Raw genomic sequence first — 18,417 nt, 5'->3', positions numbered from 1 at the left:
GACTGGGTATGCAGCATGAGGTCTTTCGTTCTTCCAAGGACGCACCAGGAGTTGAGAGGTAACTACAAATCCGCAGATTTGCACTGTTCAAAGGTGGTTATTTGGATGGAGAGATTTCAACGCAAGCTCTCCACATACAGGTTGCCAGACCTTCATCTCACTACATTTCATCATCCCTCTTACGTGCCTTACTAATCTTCTTCACAGACACGCCCTAACCTTTGGCTCTCAAAAACTGAATCTGCACCAAGCAGGAGCAGAATTCGAACCCAAAGCCACTCTCGCAAAACCCGGTACTGCAGACCTCTGTTTCTTGACCTCTACTCCCATCACAGATGTTTTGTCTGAACTTCAAAAGGAAGGATTGGAGATTTTGGAGGAAGGTAAAGTGGTTGATAGGACTGGTGCACAGGGGAAATTGAAGAGTGTTTATACGAGGGATCCGGACGGGAATTTGATTGAGATTTCTAATTATGTTGATTGAAGGGGGCGGATGAAGAGATAGGATGAGAAGGGAAAATCTCTGTGTAGTGTAGTGATCGCTTCGAGAATGCCACTCTTTGTATAAGCCCTATCGTGAAGAGGTATTGGTTCGCCAGAGTCCATTTCTCAAAGCGTATGATGAGGAATGATGACAGCGCCTGCACTAAGGGCCAAGCTTTACCGTCGACCTCAGGCAAGCGAACCAAATGCAGGTCGGCCAAAAGACTTCTCAATCATTATTTCAAACTCCTCCAAGCGTTGTCTTTCCTTTTTGATCAAAGCGACAGTCTTCTGTGCCAGCTCAAGTTGTACCCGTGACTCAGAAAGATTGTTGCCCAGATCCACAAGTTCCCGCTTCCGTCCCTTTTTTATCCTGGTCGATACAAGATCAAATTGATAAGATTCACTCGTCACTCCTTCCGCGGAAGACAAGATTGGTGTGTTCTCCGACGCGCCCAAGGTTATTCTGTGCTTCTCCTTCACCCTTGCCCTGAATAGCATCACGTAGCGATCTCTCGTAGGCCTCCATCGTGATCTGTTGGCTTTTGAGCACGATTGTCTCCTCTAGGTGAGAGTCGAACAGCTCGTCATTCTGCTCTGAAATCGTAGAGAAGCTTACTGGTGTCCTCGTCGATGACTAGCTGAGAACACATCACTTTGAGTTGTTCCAGGATGGGAGCGTCGGGGATGAAAACGGCAAAGTTGAGGTCATGGACGAATCCAGACTCAGGAGACTCGGGTGTATATTTGTATGACGTCGAGTCGGAGTTTGTGCACCTTGATCTTCGTCCTGGCGATATTGGCAGCTACTTTTGCAAGTGCTTATGGGCGCGAGTCAGTTTGGTCGTCGGAGCAGTGCTTGTGTCTCTCTTGCAAAGCCACGAACGCGGCGTCACTGTCCATACGAATCGCAGTATTGGCTGGACATGTTGACCCTACGGGTGATTAGCATATGTTGGACTGTAATGGAAGATTTTCGCGTACCGATGTTGTTCTGTTCTTTGTTGGAGAAAGGAAAGATGTGTTCTTGGATAAAAGACAAGACTTGTATATAGGGAGATGAGCGAGAGAAATTGTGAGGAAGTGAGAGTAGAGCAAGTGAACTTTCGTAAGTACGTGGACGGGACTTCAGGATCGGACATTACGTGTGCGACGGAGCATTGGTGCGGTCATGTCAGCTAAGTCTATTGAGACCTCAAGATATAGATCTTGGGTTCCATCTTCACCACCGGCCATCTTCCGCCAGTCAGCTTTTGACTTGCTGTACGAGCTATCCAATTGTACACCTGCAGACCCTTGTTCAGAGGTCGAGCAATGGCGGTTCTCGCCGCGAGAGCAGGGGCGCTATCTTGCTCCTCGGCTAGATTGTCAACACCCACTCCAGAGTAGCCGTAGATGGTGTCGACGACCTCCCAGCTACCGATAATTCGTTTCGGGTCTTCGGCAAGCACATAGGTGAACTTTTGCCAGAAGGCTGGATCCAACAGCGCTTTTTCATCTTCTGTCTTGTCGTACTTGAAAGTTGACTCAGCATTCTTCTCCAGAAAGCGCGTGACGCCAGTCTGGCAGGCCAGATTATCCATATACACCCACGTCTGGCCACTCTGTGTGCTAGGAGCGACTTCGTGAAGTCGTGCAAGAGCTTCACCTCCTGGGTAGTTCAGACTGGAAATGTAGAGCAGACCCAAGCTAGTCACGAATGAGAGCAAAGTGGAGCCAACCAAAGCTAAACTCAAGACACGGTAGAGAAGGGTCTTCGATCGACGAGTCCAGATCCACGAAGCTCCTGCAGCTGCTACTCCAGTAAGTCCAGGGATGATGTAGATGATGAAGCGCCACTCCTTGTGAGGCAAGACGCTATAGATGGCCACGAAAGCAACGAGGGGTAGCATGATATCCAAGCTCGTCTTTCGTGTAGCGCGATTGACCAGAGCCAAAGGTATGCAGAGCGTCCATGTAATTGGGTTCAGCAAAAGACGAGGAATGGCATTGACGAAGTAGTAGTGCCATGGACTGACACCCCAGTCAGAGGATTTTCCTTGGATGGTGTTATAGACGAAGCCTATCCATTCGGGCCACAGTGGAAAGCGCTGCCAGAAGTATGAGTCGACTGAGACAGTGACACCAAGACCAATGATCACACCAAGGAGTCCGGCGGGTATCACTTCGCGGATCAGAGAGGTCCGACCTTGTAGCAGTAAGTATAGCGTCTGCACAGCGAGCAGAATGGCTATCTCTGATCTGAAGATGATGCCTGAAGCAGTCAAGAGATACAGAGCTAGGCGGCGGCGTTTCGAGCTCTTCAACGTGCGGGTCGCGACTGCCTGAGCAGAGATGAGGCTAGACAATGCCAGAATGGCTAAGATTGTCAAAAAGGCATGAATGACATATAGCAGCAAGCAGACTTACTAATGCTGAATGCAAACATGTTTGGCAGAGTGCGAGATGCGTAGAACATCACATGAAACTGAGAGGCTTGGAGGATGATATACCATCTCCCAGCTACGTTTCCAAATGCTGTGTCGATTGCACGTCTAAAGTGGGCAAGAGCTGCAGCGTTGATCAAGCCGAGCACTCCTCTTGCTGTTTGGAATCAGCACCCAAGCCACATCGAGTTTTTACATTTTGCGTCTTACCAGCAATCTGATAGTTGAACTTATCTACGCCTTCTGACGATAGCTTATTCAACACAATTTGCAGCGGTCTAGTCAAGCCGGACATGACGACAGCACCAACAAAGGTGCGAGGTACAGGACCGGGAAAAGTGGTATGATCATAATGTGAGTCGAAGAAAGCTGCAGCATCTCGTGTCGGGATGCCATGGACAAGTGTGTCGTGAATAGCTTGTATGTTGAAAGACTCCTCGACCTTGGTATAAGGGGCTAAGTACAGATGGAGCAGTATGGTCAAGGGCAACATCCCGACCAACACTAGATCTGATAAACCAATCAAATTAGCATTCCGCAGGTCAAACTATATTCACCAAAGTGATTTCAAGCCATACCGATAAGTTGTCGAGCCATGGTGTAGTTCTTGGCACACGCGATGTGAGGACAGCTTTGGTGAACGAGTGTGGAGAGAGGCAGAAGCAGGGCCGTGGGGGAAGGAGACATGTCATTGCTTCGCTCGCATCCATCTTCCACCCTGTACAGTCGCAACCAGCGTCTGACAACTAGATCAAAATGTTCTTCTTTGGCCTTGGGGGCTTGTTCTATGGTAAGCGCTTTGCGACACAATGATTGCGCGATCTATGCTAACACTTGCGACCCTCGCAGTCACGATATTGTTGATCAATGCGATAGCCATCCTCTCCGAAGACCGCTTCCTCGCCAGAAGTACGCAAAGCCCCTTTGTATCCACCGACACTCGAAGCACGCGACTAACAGGACACAAACAGTCGGCTGGGGATCCACACAACAAGAGCCAGCATTCGGCGGCCCTGCAGACAACACCAGCGTCAAGTCAAAAGTCATCAACCTGATCGCTTCAGTCCGCACCCTCATGAGGAGTACGTTGGTCACATCTTGGTCGGAATATCCAACGCTGATTGTAATACTTGCAGTACCGTTAATCGCCCTGAACACAATCATCATCATCTACGAACTCATACTGGGTTGAGATCATCTACAAGAGCTTGCGCGTAGAACTACGAATCAAACACACAATCACCTCAATGCCACCTCCCAATTGTTTGTGCTGAAGACACATTCGCCGCACGAGACCTTGTTGTAGATTAGGACACATTCGCCGCCGCACGAGACCTTGTTGTATCTTGAAGCCCAGCGGCACACCAATGTGACACGTCTGCGCATCAACAATTTGGGATTCCTCACCAATCGCACGAGGCGCCTGTCCAATACTGTTTCAAGAGAAACATGCAAAAGCGGGCATGGCCATCAAGACGTGTTGTGTGAAGTAAAAGATTTGGTTGTTGGAGCCCGGTCTTCTGTTAAATACACGATAATCGAACAAAAACATCAACATGAAACTCAAGCTGCCCACCTATCAGCCTGGATATCGTCCACCGCCCAATATTGTCTGTAGTGAGAACGCCGCCATACACTTCCTTTGTATATGTCCAAAATTGCTCCATGCATTCCACCGACTGCGCGGACAGATGTGGTAGTATGTACACCGATAATCAAAGCACCGTCGACTTCTTCCTGCTCAGACTGAACCGGTTCTTCTTGAGCTCCTTTTCTCCGCCGGCGTTCGCTTCTTCGGCCTGGGTCGGCAGGGGGCTTCCTAGTTCCTTCTCTTTGCCTGAAGTCCAGAACTTTGGCTTCTGTCGTAGACTCATCGAGCTGTGTCTGAATCTGCTGAGACCTGGTCGGTCTTTCGAATCTGCTGCAGGTGTTGTTGCAGGCATCGCTGTGTCTGGAATGGGGTTACCCGAGCGAGTGGCCTCTTCGGCCGCCGTTTGCTTGCTGAGCTCAATGGCTGCCAGGTAGTCCTCATTCTGCTTCTTCCATGCGTTTCTGGTCGCTTCAGCTGCTTCCTTCCTCTTAGCGTCTGCAAGCTTCCTGGCTTCCTTCTCCTGTGTCTTGCGATCCTTCTCGGCTTGCTTTGCAGCTTTCTTATCAATCGATCCAAATCCGGAACCGAGGAAAGGTGAAGTTGATAGACTGCTGAATGTCGAACGTTGCTGTGACAAGGCTGGAGCAGTCGAGGCATGAGCGAGGTTGGCAAAAGCGTTGGGTTCTTCCTCGATCGGTGACTGCATGGTGTGTGTGTTGCGAAGGCCGTTGGTGTTGATCATCAAGCCGCCCTGCGCCTCTTTCGATACCGAATCTCTGTTTGGCATGTTGGCCGCAGCGGCAGCTTGTCTTGCTTCGACTTCCTGCTCTTTTTGCATAGCTTCCAAAGTGGTTTCTTGGTAGAACAGCACGTAAGCACAAGCAAGTTGTCTGGCATCTTGTACGCCGGGCTTTGGCTCGCCGCCAAAGAAGTTTCTAACGAAGCTCTTGTCGACCGGCTCAACCAGTTCATCGTCGAACATGAGCCACCCACGATCCTGAGTCTTAATTATAGACACATAATGTCCATGGTACGGACCTCCTCCGATATGAACAACAACGGCGTAAAGTTCGTACAGTCGGTCCGGGTCTTCTGCGTCGTCGGTAGTATTAAATAATCGCAAATGATAAGGGTATACAACTCTGTGGAAAAGCTTTTGGAGTCTCTGGAGGTCCTCTGTGTACTTAAAACGTTTTAGGTGAAGTGCCAGAATGCGTGGTAGTCGTTTAATCTTCATTCTCTTCTCGGCTTCTTGCAAGCCACCACAGTTGTCGCAATGGAATTTATTCCGTTCGCACAACATCTCCTCTTCGGAAAACTTCCGCAGACATGCCGTCACCGAAGAGTGTGCTTCGAGATCGACAGACAAGTCCATGAAGGCTTCGTCCCTTTGGGATGTGTTTTCGCAGCTCAGGCAACGTGTCTCTGATGTGAGGAGACCCTCGAACAGGTCGTGTACCCAGCCAGCGCCACTCATGCCTGGCGTGCTATGTGCCTTTGCCATGGCAGACATGGCGCCTTCCATGCTGGGCTCCGAGCCCTTGTGACCATTGAGGGTACCGTTGATGGCTGGCAGCATCTTCGAGTACATTTCGACGTTGTCGACAACCTGGTTGAGCAACAAATTAAGGAATTCATGGGCGTCCTGGTGCATGGCAGAGCGGAACATCTCGTTCTCCTTCCTCAGGATCTCAAGAAACTTTAGAGGACTGATGATTCCTGTGCGCGACTGGTGTCCGATGATGGATTCGAATATGTCCTTGAGCGAGGTGAAGAGTGATTCGGACATGCCGTATGCGTTAGAGTTGCTCATCTGCATTTCCAAGATAGGGCCCGACCTCATGGCCACCTTTTTCTTGTAGTCTGGAGAATCCTTGTCATCGGGCTTTGTCGTTTGTGCTTCAGGTGTGTTTGGCAGAATGATGGGCTTTCGTGCTGGCGAGCTGGACGTGAAGTTGTTCGTCGCAGCAGTCAAGAGGTGGTTTCCAGGCGACGGCAGGCCATTCTGGAGGCTCATGCTACGGTCTGCATCCGACTCGTTGTGCTCGGGTGATGGGGGAAGCGGAGGAAAGTTGAGCACATTTTCGCGGAACGTGGTCGAGTAGTATAGACATTGGATGATCGAATTCGCATAGCTGTTGGGCAGGGGTCAGCAATCTTCTCGCTTGCTTGGACTGTAGTAGTCGCGTACCATGTGCTTCCGTACTGTTGGCCGAGTCGCGATTAGTCTGCGTTGCTGCTGAGTAGAGAGCGGACAGATTTACGTACATTTTCAAAGCCAAAGAACTTGTCACTACCATCAGGCCGTACGGGACCAGCTAGATCAGCGAGGTGCTTCTCTAGTGGCGTTGGTAGAGGAGCGGCGACATCCTTCTTGAGAGGGGCGCTGCCTGCGGTCGGACTCGCTGGTGTCTGAGATGGTTGTGATCGTCAGTCAAACGTGGCGCAAACGTAAGCAAAAGCAAGTCCAACTCACTGCGCTTCCTTTGAGCTTGCCGAAGAAAGACATTCTACAGTTCCACCAGGGATGCGGACATCAAAGTCGGGGCAGGCGTGACTGCGTTCCCGGTCCTCGGGCAAGCAATTGGCCAATATCTCAGCCACTGTCTCGGAGGAGGAACGTTGACGAGGACTGGATGTACGATGCGACGGCAACAAGACAGGTAGACAGGAGAGAGCAGGATTGAGAGACAACTACGGACGCCGAACGGAAGAGACTCGAGAGTTGCGCAGAGCGTAGAGGCAATGCAACGGCTAAGTGCTGGGTCTCGCCTACTCGAGGCACCACTACCCGAGCGCAACCTGGGGATCGATGGCGGGGAAGAAAAGGATTGAGCTTCCGACAATCGATTTGGTGGCTTGAATACCTCCCTGACACCTCCGGAGCCTTCGCTTCAAGAACACAAAAATGCCTCGACGACTGTTGTTCTTTGAGTTGCATTCGTTTTCCATCAGTCCTTGTCGTTACACGAGCCATATCAGCGGGCCCCAGCCATTCCGGGGGAGGATTTCGCTCCTTGACATCACCGAGACCCGCTGTGCCCTTGTGTTCGCTGATAGCAGACCCGGCTTCGGTTCAATCGGTAAGTAAGCACACCGACGCTGCCCCCAGCATGGCACGTCGCTCGATCGAACCTTCCAAATGCCGCTCTAGGGCGAGACGCTTCGATGCGCCATAGCTCAAAGGTCCGTGTCGTCATGACGAACACAAACAAAAGGCTGTATGCCAGTCAAGTCACTTGGAAGCAGAATTGCCCTTCTCACCAATAGCAGACCGAAGACTTCTAAACGCATCGGTAAGGTCTCGCGCTGATCGGCTCTATATGAATACATAACGAGGGCCTCCATACCGATCAAACACCTCATTTATACTTTGGCGCTCCCACGCGGTCGTCACGCGTGCAGCCAAGAGCGATCCTTGCGCGAGAATAGCCGCCGGTCGGGCCCTCTGCAAATCATCACCTGCCCCGAGCCTCCGCCCAAAACGCTGGTTGTACTGTTGTTGGTACATAGTTCATATACACGCTGACTAAACACTTTCCACCACTCATACACGCGCATCCGCGCCAAAAAGCATCATATATGCTTCTCACTCGCCGTCAGACTCCGTGTAGTTGATGGTCTGCTTGCGTCGGGGAGGAGCTAGTGGAGCAATCTCAATACTGGTGCTGCCCGTCCACTCATTGCCATTGGTGGGAGGGTGTGCCTTCTGGTAATCAAGCCTGACTTGTCGAGCATCTTGATCCCACTCTGCCGCTGCCTTTTCGTATTGTGCACGCGTTTCCTTGACTGCTTGCTGCGCCGCTTGTGTTTGTTCAATATACGGTCGCTTGAGCTCATCACTCGACATTCGCCATTGGCGACCGACCTCTGTGCGGATTTCCTCACGCAGAGCTTTAGCTTCGCTGTCGCCGCTTGCTTTCTGTTTCGCTTGACTCAGTTCCTCTTTGCACCGTGCCCAGGCGTCGTTCGTGAACAAGAGGTACGGATTAACACTTGCGCCAGGTCTTGCAGGCTTCAGAGGGCGAGGGCCAAGCTTGGAAAGAATAGCATCAATGATGGCGGCCTCGTAGGCTTCGTCTTCAACAGACTTGCTGTTGATCGATGATCTGTAGGGATTTTGCGGTGCGACTGGGTTCGGAACCACGGCAGGGAGAGTTTGTGGCGGTTCGATCACTTTCTTAGGTCTGCCTGGTGGTCTGCCTGGTGGCCTGCCCGGAGGTCTACCGACACGCTTTACGGTGCCAAGAGGTGTGCTCATGAAGGCTTGTCCCGACGGTGACTCCGTGGAAGCTAGATCAGATGTGTCTCCATGAGCTGTGACAGGAATGTGTTGTCGAGGCAGTACCAGCGGCTCGGGGACGGCCATTTGACCAATCATCGTGTCAACGACATCAGCAGCTGCTCGAAGTCCCGACAGATATGCGCCATGGACAGTAGCGGGATGGGTGCCACATGTGGCTTCTCCGGCGAAATGGAGGTTGCCTACAGGCGCCGCCATGATGTCGTAGTCTAATGGACTGGTGGCAGGCCCGACGAAAGAGTATGTACCTCTCGCAAAAGGATCTTTTTTCCACCGCGTGACAATAACTTCGACCGGGGCAGGAACGTTCTCAGTTCCGAATGTACGCCTCAGCTTTGCCAAAGCCTCTTGAAGTAATGTATCGTTGTCTGTGGTTTCCACCTCATGGGCTGCTCGGCCAGACATAAGGGCACTCAGGACTGGTCGGCCGCTGTTTTTCTCGCAGTTCCACATCATGTAAAAGCGGCCGCGTCGAGTGGCGTAATCATCGGGATTGAGACTGTTCTTATTCTCAGCATCGTTGAGGAAACCGAACATGTCGTATTGACTGTCCCAGAACGCGTGTTCAAAAACCATGACAACCTGCGAAATTAGCCACTGCTTTTGTCAAAAACTAAAATCGCTATCTTACCTTGTTGAGAAGTCCGAACCCCATACGTCCTATGGCTCCCTTCTTCCAGTCCGGCAGAGCTGGCTCGAAAGAGATGGTATCGGCTTTAAGGACACCAAGTGGAGACGTTAAGATGACCTGATCGGCCTCAAAAGTCTCTCCAGTCGTGATCGTCACAGTCGCTGTGCTATTTGCGTCATCGTCGCTGGCGTTGTAGGTGATTCTTTCTACGACCGATCCAAAGCGTACGTCAAGTGGATAGGGTAGCATCATCAGTCCTCGAGGCACTTGGATGTATCCACCTACCACTTCAGAATGCCGGCCTTCGAACTCGTTGCCACTGTCTTGATCGTGACCGCCCAGGCTCAAATTGGACACAGTGGCAGAATTTGCGTACTCCAAGTCAGCGTAATGCCAGTTGAGCAAGCGCATGTCTTGAGGCGTCAGTTCGACGATTTCCTGATACTGACGAATGGCCTCATCCATGGTTGCACCTAGTGTTGGCTTGTCGGACTCTGTAGCTATAGCGTCGAGAGCGAGAGAATGTCTCTTTGTTATGCCAGGTCTTAACTGCCAACCAGCAGATCGCACAGCTTGTGCCGCTGTTCGACTTGAGCTGTTACCAGCAACGACTTGGGTTCTTCCTTGGAGTTTGGCGAAGCCAGGAGGCACAGCCTGTCTCTCTTTGTTCAGGGTAGGGGCATTGGCCTTTTCTGTCTTAATTTCGATTGGGTCTTGACAGACTTCGACAAAATCCGGCAGACCTTCTAGTGTCTCAACAGGGGTCGATCTGACGCGGAAGTCACTGGCGCGCTCCAGGAGGTCGTTATGTATTTTGTTGACCATCATGTCACGTTCGTGGTTGACTGCGAGCCCATCGGAATCGTACATTGTGATCTCATCCCACATGAGGTGATAGCGAAGGGCAAGCTGACCACGGACGATTGCGTTCAGAGGGTTCCCATGATTGAATCCTGTGATGATCTGAGCACCCATCTCGGCAGTATTCCGCAAGCCGTTTGGCAAGCTATCGGGCACCTGCTCGCGCAGTGGATGCGAGTAGACGCGACCGCCGACTCGGTTCCTTCCCTCGAGAACGACAACTTTGGGAGGCAGCTCTCCAACATCGGTCCAGTGATCACCGAGTTGGGCGAACAAACCTTCGAGCTGTCTCGCGCAGCCGAGACCTGCCATACCAGCACCCACAACCACGATAGTCCTCTGTTTCGGTGTTGATTTGCGCTTGGGATTGAGAACACCTGCGTGAGGCACCTCGACGCAGCCGAAGTTGATGTAGCCATTTCTGGTCAACCATCGGTACGACGTATGTGCCAAGTCAAAGAATCGTATATCTTTTGCGCATCCAGCTGCTTCCTCCTTGGAGACGCTGACTAAGGGGTTTCGTACCCAAAGGCGGAGGATACCATTGCGAATGTTTAGGTATGTGGTGACTTGAGCTTGCGTGATGTGGTCTCGCAAGAGCCTATACTCTCCTGGGTGGAGAGCATACGGGTTGAGGCGAGACGAATGGGCTGCCGAGATGCACTGTCTTCCATATTCTTCCCAAGACATGTTGACAGGGATTGATGATCTTGGTCGAGCATTAGTCGTCAGTCTGGTAACCTTGGAGAACTTCTTCGTCTTTGGTGTGGGGGCTTTCGGCGCCGACTGTATGCGATCGTCTCTTAGAGATGAGGAGATTTCTGGAGTCGGCCGAGCTGCGACTTGAATATTGGATAAGAGTGATGAACGGCTGCTGGGTGTAGCGTAATCTGTAGGATAGACATTACCAGGAGATAGAGCCGGTCTTTTCGCCATTCTACCATCATCAGACACCTGGCTCTCAGGGTAGCTGTGTATCGCTTGAAATGATCGTTTATTAGTTGATGGGCCGGAAGTGACTGATGATAAACCAGTTTCGTCGGCGTCAAAGGAGCCATGGCGCCAAATATCACCAAGATTCAGACTCGGGAAATGTATATCGGGGACTGAACTTAAGGGTTCACTCTCAACAGAAGATAAGCCTGAGCTTGAATCTTCAGGACTTTCAAGAGTGGTATATTGGCCTGATGGCCTTGATCGGACTTGGTCTTGTGCCACCGAGGCAGCATCCGAAGCCATCTTCCCAGCAGACATGTTGGCGACTGTCTCCTTTATTGTGCTCGGGAAGGTTTTCAGGTCGCTTGCGGTAGTATTGGCATTGCTGGATGAGCCCATATTGGCAATATCAGGATATGGAGGCGAATGGACCGTGGCCGACGTGATGTTGCATCACTACTCTGTTCGGGTTTAGAGCATGCTCGATCCTACAAGATCGGAAGAAAGAAAGAAAGAAGATGTTCTGTAAGTAGTGATGAATCCCGAAAGCTGATGGCGGCGAGCACTGCACTGGACCTGGTGATAGATGGTGACGGCCCTTGGAGAACGCCGGTGTGCCCTCGGCGAGTTTTCCGCTCCAGCTTTGTTCCAACGACATGCGAACTCCTCGTCTCTCTCATTCCTCGCAACATGTATCAAGCACTCGCCTCGACGGCCGACTGCCTTCCCTCTCAGTGTGGTGGCTATGACGGACAGAAGCATGCGTAATACTACTCTGTGTCGACGCGTTAGCAATGATCGACATGGTGCTGCCCGATGGACATTTTCAATCAGCTGCACAGCCGACAATACCGACTCCATCATCGGACACAAATACGCGATTTGCACGAACACGACTCCTTGAAATTAGAGCGAGCCCCAACCTGAAGACCGAATGAAAGTATTCAGGGTACATGCCTGACAAGAAAGGCGCAACATGAATGGGATGACATGCCCACGCAACTGTCTATGAGACTCGCGTCCTCGACGTTGCGGTTCAACTTTCAATGTTGCGATTCAACATCGCATCAATCTTGCACTCTGCATCTCACGTCTTCCCTGACATTCCAGTGGTCTTTCGCAAAACTCCTTTCGCTGACACTTTTGTTTTGATTAGAGATGCTACAAGAGCTCTACAGTGTCAATTGGTTTTCTCCAAGCTCTCCTCATGGGCTCAAACACCGAGCCCTGGGCACACCATTCATGATCGCTATGCCTACAAAGAAGAGCCTCGGCCGTTTCTATAAGACCCGGGTTGTGTTGGAAAGATATACAAATATCGTCGTACCCTACTCCGGCATCGAAAGATGAGGCCGATCTGTGGCGCCGTGACAATGGAAAACAGGCATGAGAACATGGAAAGAAGCCCAGAGACATGGTCTCAGCAGTAATTGCTCCGAGGACTTGAGCAACTACGGCAAGTCGAGGGTAATAAGAACAACGCCAAAGCGCGCATTATCTATGGTAGAAACATCTCGGAAGACTGCATACTATGTTTTGTCTGGTGGCGCATGTGGTCGCGCTTTGGCTTCAGCAAACACATCTGCAATCAGCAAGAGGGGGTTTCGTGTTTCGACACGTAGGCAGCTATTTAGATTCTCAATATGACCGATTCACAAACCCGAAGTCTATGTCTTTAATCAACTTGGAGGAGCTACCCAACACCACGAGTGCAAAAACGACAGTATACCGCCTAGCCAGCAGTGTCACGTGCAAACTGGCGGTGTCGAAACATTGTGTTCTGACCAGGTGAATTCAACTTCCGCTCTCTACAATTGATCCTGAGAATCAAGTGACGCTCAATCTTCTCTAATCTGCCGTGAACGATTGCTGGTCAATCCTGAGGATCATACTCGACAAACAACCTGGCCGTAAAATGGCGCAAGTGCGCAAATATGCTGCTCTACCTGACCTGGTAAACAACATCAACAAAGCGTCGCATTATTCACAGACTAACAAGTGATAAAGGACGAGTCCCCAGACACGTACGAGACACCGGATTTAACAGACGACGCATCTACATTACCGACGTCAACAGCTTGGTCAGAAACCTCGGATACAGAAGCAAACCCCAGCATCAGCCGGACAAAATTACAACCAGATGAAGCGCGTTCACAATTTCAATCATCGCGGGTCGATGCACGTGAGACGGACTTTTCCGACCGCGTGAGCAGCAAAAGGAGGGCCTATGTTGTGAGCAACAGAGAGCAAGGCCAAGACGGCAAGGACTACGACAGCGAGGATGAGAATGAGAGCTTGCAGAGGAAGCTGGCGCGACTGAACAGGGAGGTGCAGGAAGTGCAGAATGAGCTGGACAAGAGGAAAAGCGGGTCGGACGAAACACAGGCACTCCCTGAGGAGGAGGACATGGCCGCGCAATTGGCGCACTTGAGCACAGCGTTGCATGGTATGCGCCAATCGCAGTCTGCTCAGTCAAGGCTGAGTAAACAACTGGCAACCTCGACCACCGCGAAAGCAGAAGCTGTCGTGATACCAAAACCCACCCGCACCGAAGAAGCGGCCAAAGAAATAGCCGACACACAAGCGTTGAATAAGGTCGCAGACTTTGATGCTCGTCTCGCACTCCTCGAACGTCAGCTCGGCATCACATCCCTCGACACTCCCGAAGCCTCCACCACCACCTCGACTTTCACTCCAATCATACCCACCATCTCATTGCTAGATCGCCAATTAGCTCTCCTGACCTCTTCATCCTCACAATCACACATCGACACACTGGCCCAAAAGCTCCAGCAACAACAGCAAGCAAATTCTACTACCACATCTGATGGCTCGCATGAAACACGTTCTCCAGAAGACATGGCAAAACTCCGCGCGCTCTACGCTCTTTTGCCCACCTTGACATCGCTCAGTCCAACACTACCGCCACTTCTGACTCGTTTACGATCTTTGCGTACATTACACGCCAATGCCGTTGCAGCGAGCCAAACACTAGACGATATTGAGAGGCGGCAGGACGAAGCAGACAAGGAGATACGAGAATGGCGAGACGGTCTCAAAAAGGTGGAAGAAGCCGTTGCTAGAGCTGAGAGTGGCATGTTAGAGAACAGTGCTGCTGTAGAAGTTTGGGTCAAAGAGTTGGAGGAAAGAGTCAAAACGCTTGTTTAGACAATGGACGGATGGAAGGAGCGACAATACCCAGATACTGAACTGTGGTAAAGCTGAAACCATCCAGAAATGGAAAGAGCAACTCTGAGTCGATGTGAGGTGAAAGTGGTAGATTAAACAAAGTCTATGAATGAATGGAGAGTATGCTGGCTTCATGTTGAAAAGAAGACATGCTACATTTACCGCCATGCCGACCGCTGTGGTATCAAAGGCATGCGCCAGAAATGCAAGAAGAACAACACCACCGTTGGCAACTCTTATGCTTCACCCTTCTCGGGATCATGCAGCTTTCTCTCCTCCTTGGCGGCTTTTCTATCAGCATCTTCTTGCGCCTGCTCCACGGCATTCGCACGCTGTACCTCAAGCCCCGTCTTTGTCTCCGTATGCTTCTTGCTGAGCTCCTTCTTCTGGATGAAGAAACTCACAATCAATCCAAGAGCCGCAAAACACACATACATGATCCACATGGGATGCAAGCTCTGTGCGAATGCGGTCTGAGCTATCCGCTTTTGATCTGGGGGAAGACTGTCGACAAGTCCAACGTTGGCGCCTGCGCCTCCGCCTGTCAATTTCGATGCGGCTTCCGGGCCGAGTGCTGCTACTAGGGTGGCGGTCTTTGTTTCCATCTGGTTCTGGTATACGACTTGGCCGATGACGACGGAGATGGATGTGAAGATTTGGCGGACGAAACCAAAGGTGGCTGTGGCTGTGGCGATGTCTCTGGGTTGGACATTCGTTTGTAGGGCGATCAGGGGAGCTTGGAAGTTAGGGCCTAGCCACTGTATTAGCTTCAATATTTGAGTCGTTCAACGAGACTGTAATCACCAATTCCTATTCCTGCAATGATCTGGAAGATGATGAGTTTTGCCCAACTACTGTTACGGTCAAAGTCGACGAATAGACCGAAACCTAGCACCAAAAAGACCATTCCGAACCAGATTGTGGGCAGGTATTGACCTGTCTTACGAATGAAGATGCCAGTTGCCATAGAAGCGAAGGATAGAGACAGAGCCTGAGGCAAAATGTAGACACCCGACAAGATAGGTGTAGCTCCCCGAGCAAGCTGGAAATACAAAGGTAAGTAGTATGAAGCCGAAATGAAGACCATTCCGTGGATGGCGCAAACACCAAGGACAGCAATGTTACTCCAATTGTGGAAAAGGCGAAGCGGCATGACTGGTGATTTGGCGACCTTCGCCTCGTAGAGGAAGAAAAGACACATGGTGAAGACTCCGATAATAATGAGGCAAAGAACGGTCGCAGAGTTCCAGGGGTGGGAGACACCACCGTATTCCAGACCAAAAAGGAACATGAGTACGGCACCAATGACGAGGAGGGCTCCTACCCAGTCGATCGCTTTCAGACCCTCCCAAAGAGGAGTCTTCGGCGTTTTCAGATCCAGGAAGAAAAAGATGATAACTAACGCTGCACCATCGAGGGGCAGATTAATGTAGAAACACCATCTCCTGTTCAACGTTAGTGCTTGAGAGCAAGCAGCCGTTCAAATTGTCTTACCATGAGACCTTCTCTGTGAAGACGCCTCCGAGGAGGGGCCCGACAGCTGAAGCTAATGCCCATACCTAACACCACAATTAGCACAGTCTTTCTTAATTGACAACTGTGTTCTCTTACACCGCCCACGATTCCGTAGAAGGCTCCTCTGCGTCTCATCGAAAATAGATCTCCGATGCAGATGTTGACGAGGGTGACCAGGCCACCTCCACCAACGCCCTGAATGGCGCGAGCAGTAATGAGCATCCCGATACTGTTTGCAAGAGCAGCTACCAGAGAGCCTATGAGGAACAGTACGTTCGCAGCCATCAAGATAGGCTTGCGTCCAAACTAGAATAAATTGTTAGCTTGTAAAGTTCCCAGTACCTCTTATGTCTGGGTCAACCCAAGGAACACTCACTATATCAGAGACCTTGCCCCAAAGCGGCGTGCTCGAAGCATTGCCTAGGAGGTATGCCGATCCAATCCACGTATATCCAGCTGTTGAATTGAAATAGGACGAAATCGTCGGCAAAGCGGTAGTGATGATTGTGACATCAAGAGCAGCAAGGAATACAGCCATGCCCAGTGCGGTCATAATCAACGCAATCTTTCCCTTTGATCGTTCCTCCAATGGCGTAGAGTCCTTCCTCTCAAGTTGCGGCCTTTCTTGCGGGTGAGCATCATCATGCTTCGTAGATACTGAAGAAGTACTATTATTTTCGATATCTTCCGTGAGTTGGTTGGCCGGAACAGCATTCGTGTTTGCGGCTCCAGGTCCAGCCTCTGCAGCGGCTTCTTCCCGCGGGATTTCTGTTTGTCGCGCTGTGTCGCTCATGATGGCACAGAGATGATAGAGTGTTAACCAGGAGAGTAACCAGGAATACAAGAAGTCGAAAAACTGACAAGGAAACAGGGCTGCATGACTCTTTGATTTTGTATTCCAGAGGATGCAAAATGGCGTAAACGCGCCGCCCCCTCTACGAGTACGGCATCTCGGCCAACAATCCAAAAGCCGTCTCGATCTCCGTGCATCTCGGCCGACATGTCCGATGAAGATCTTCCTGTCAGCCGTCAGGAATTTCGTCGCACGAGGACCCTCGGCGAGGGTACAGACTCAGAGACTTACTTAGCATGCGAATCATTGTGAGTGGTTACAGACGTACAGATCTTACCATACGTTCTAACAGGTTTGGAGGCTTTGATTTCATCAAATCTGTCAAAGTTCTTGGCTACAGCTCTCCACACTTTGGCAAGGTTTTGGTGGAACGTGGGGTCTGCTCTTCTGGAAGAATGACAATCATGACATCGCTCTTCGATCGAGGAAGCTTCGTAAATCTGTGAATCGACACAACGCTCATCCCGTTGCTGCATACGGTCATAACCACGACTCAGACTGCCCGGCGATCTCGAGTCGAGATGAGTATATGATCGCAGCCGACCGCTCATCTAGCAAAGAAGTGTACTGCTACAGCCGGATCTTTACAAGTGGTGCTGGGCCAGCAAAACTACTGAAGAATGTTGAGCGCACCTGGCGTCATAAAGTTCGATGCGGCTGGCGGATGAGTAGATCGACATCGTCGCCGTGTGCTGATAGAAGGCTACAAGGTATCACTATAAGTCGACGAACGGACTCGCTGATTTTGAAGACAACGTATCATGCAACAAGAACATCTTATGCGCCGATGGTCGAAAGACCCGTTGTAAGCATGATTCGATGTGGCTCTCGACAAAGAGAATGTGATTGCTAGGAACGCTGTATGCCGGGAAGTAGTCCTTGAGAGGCATTCAAAACTCTGGATCAGCATACCGCTCAAGCAATGAATGTCATTGAAGGTCTCCCTGAGCTCTGATCACCTATGTATAGCGGCTCAGGAAAGATCAAAGGAACTGGTCGCAAGATCAGCCGGCTGAATTGAGATTGACGACACTGTATGCTTGTCGGTTGCATATAATCATCTATTCGGTTGAGAAAGGAGCAAAGACGTCGTTGCCACAATCAAGCTGGAAAGACCACTTCGGTATTTGCTGGTCATTGACCTACTGCCCAGCCTGTACTCACTGACGCTCGCGACTCGCGCCTGCTTCTTGTTTACACCTGGGGCTCCTACTTCTTCTATCTGGCGTGAAATGCTGCTCAGCGCCACTCGGGAGCCAGCTTGACGACTCGAAGCGTACCTACCTACCACGCCTACTCGATTCAGTCCCTCCGTACCCAATACTCACCTGTCTTGTTCACTTCACGACTCGATGCTACCTACTCTCTCTGCGTCTACCTCCCCGACTCAACAATAATCCATCTTCCTGTACATCGTTCTTGCTAGGCATATTCGTCGTGCACCTGCCACCTACAATTGTGCGCCGGCGAACTACTCTTGCTCTTGCCATCTTCACTTCACTTGTGTCGGTAGACAACTTCACTTGCGTTTGCCTCCGAGTTTTGACGGGTCACTTGACATCTTTGCTCGATGTGTATTGACCTTTCCTCAACAAAGGCTATTCAACCTTCTTAGGATCGCCCCTGTCA

General features: G+C 50.9%; 7 protein-coding genes across 7 annotated transcripts; 3 read left to right on the top strand and 4 right to left on the bottom strand.

Moving 5' to 3' along the window:
• Positions 1 to 1,667: 1,667 nt before the first annotated feature.
• Positions 1,668 to 3,506, bottom strand: AUEXF2481DRAFT_8305 (glycosyltransferase family 22 protein; the record flags this gene model as incomplete). The annotated part of the gene is made up of 4 exons (XM_013484661.1): positions 1,668 to 2,842; positions 2,893 to 3,066; positions 3,120 to 3,419; positions 3,488 to 3,506. The coding sequence occupies 4 exons, from the start codon at positions 3,504 to 3,506 to the stop codon at positions 1,668 to 1,670; spliced, it is 1,668 nt and encodes a 555-aa protein (XP_013340115.1).
• Positions 3,507 to 3,665: 159 nt separating this feature from the next.
• AUEXF2481DRAFT_8304 (uncharacterized protein) lies at positions 3,666 to 4,101 on the top strand (the record flags this gene model as incomplete). Its single annotated transcript, XM_013484660.1, has 4 exons — positions 3,666 to 3,699; positions 3,759 to 3,818; positions 3,881 to 3,991; positions 4,046 to 4,101. The coding sequence occupies 4 exons, from the start codon at positions 3,666 to 3,668 to the stop codon at positions 4,099 to 4,101; spliced, it is 261 nt and encodes an 86-aa protein (XP_013340114.1).
• A 523-nt stretch (positions 4,102 to 4,624) lies between these two features.
• On the bottom strand, positions 4,625 to 7,009 carry AUEXF2481DRAFT_69667 (uncharacterized protein; the record flags this gene model as incomplete). The annotated part of the gene is made up of 4 exons (XM_013484734.1): positions 4,625 to 6,635; positions 6,692 to 6,705; positions 6,769 to 6,905; positions 6,973 to 7,009. 4 exons carry the CDS (start codon positions 7,007 to 7,009, stop codon positions 4,625 to 4,627), a joined length of 2,199 nt encoding a protein of 732 aa, XP_013340188.1.
• A 1,080-nt stretch (positions 7,010 to 8,089) lies between these two features.
• AUEXF2481DRAFT_8302 (uncharacterized protein) lies at positions 8,090 to 11,630 on the bottom strand (the record flags this gene model as incomplete). The annotated part of the gene is made up of 2 exons (XM_013484659.1): positions 8,090 to 9,385; positions 9,435 to 11,630. 2 exons carry the CDS (start codon positions 11,628 to 11,630, stop codon positions 8,090 to 8,092), a joined length of 3,492 nt encoding a protein of 1,163 aa, XP_013340113.1.
• Positions 11,631 to 12,592: 962 nt separating this feature from the next.
• AUEXF2481DRAFT_43807 (uncharacterized protein) lies at positions 12,593 to 12,932 on the top strand. The gene has a single exon (XM_013484693.1). The coding sequence runs from the start codon at positions 12,618 to 12,620 to the stop codon at positions 12,876 to 12,878; it is 261 nt and encodes an 86-aa protein (XP_013340147.1). The 5' UTR covers positions 12,593 to 12,617; the 3' UTR covers positions 12,879 to 12,932.
• Positions 12,933 to 13,146: 214 nt separating this feature from the next.
• On the top strand, positions 13,147 to 14,399 carry AUEXF2481DRAFT_8301 (uncharacterized protein; the record flags this gene model as incomplete). Its single annotated transcript, XM_013484658.1, has 2 exons — positions 13,147 to 13,185; positions 13,239 to 14,399. 2 exons carry the CDS (start codon positions 13,147 to 13,149, stop codon positions 14,397 to 14,399), a joined length of 1,200 nt encoding a protein of 399 aa, XP_013340112.1.
• A 257-nt stretch (positions 14,400 to 14,656) lies between these two features.
• Positions 14,657 to 16,728, bottom strand: AUEXF2481DRAFT_48204 (uncharacterized protein; the record flags this gene model as incomplete). Its single annotated transcript, XM_013484713.1, has 6 exons — positions 14,657 to 15,171; positions 15,225 to 15,865; positions 15,915 to 15,979; positions 16,032 to 16,241; positions 16,312 to 16,518; positions 16,594 to 16,728. The coding sequence occupies 6 exons, from the start codon at positions 16,726 to 16,728 to the stop codon at positions 14,657 to 14,659; spliced, it is 1,773 nt and encodes a 590-aa protein (XP_013340167.1).
• Between the last annotated feature and the right edge of the window lie 1,689 nt (positions 16,729 to 18,417).

The sequence above is a fragment of the Aureobasidium subglaciale genome, assembly GCF_000721755.1.
Source record: "Aureobasidium subglaciale EXF-2481 unplaced genomic scaffold scaffold_27, whole genome shotgun sequence".
Taxonomy (NCBI): Eukaryota; Fungi; Ascomycota; class Dothideomycetes; order Dothideales; family Saccotheciaceae; genus Aureobasidium; species Aureobasidium subglaciale.
This window is presented reverse-complemented; position numbering and strand designations above follow the sequence as displayed.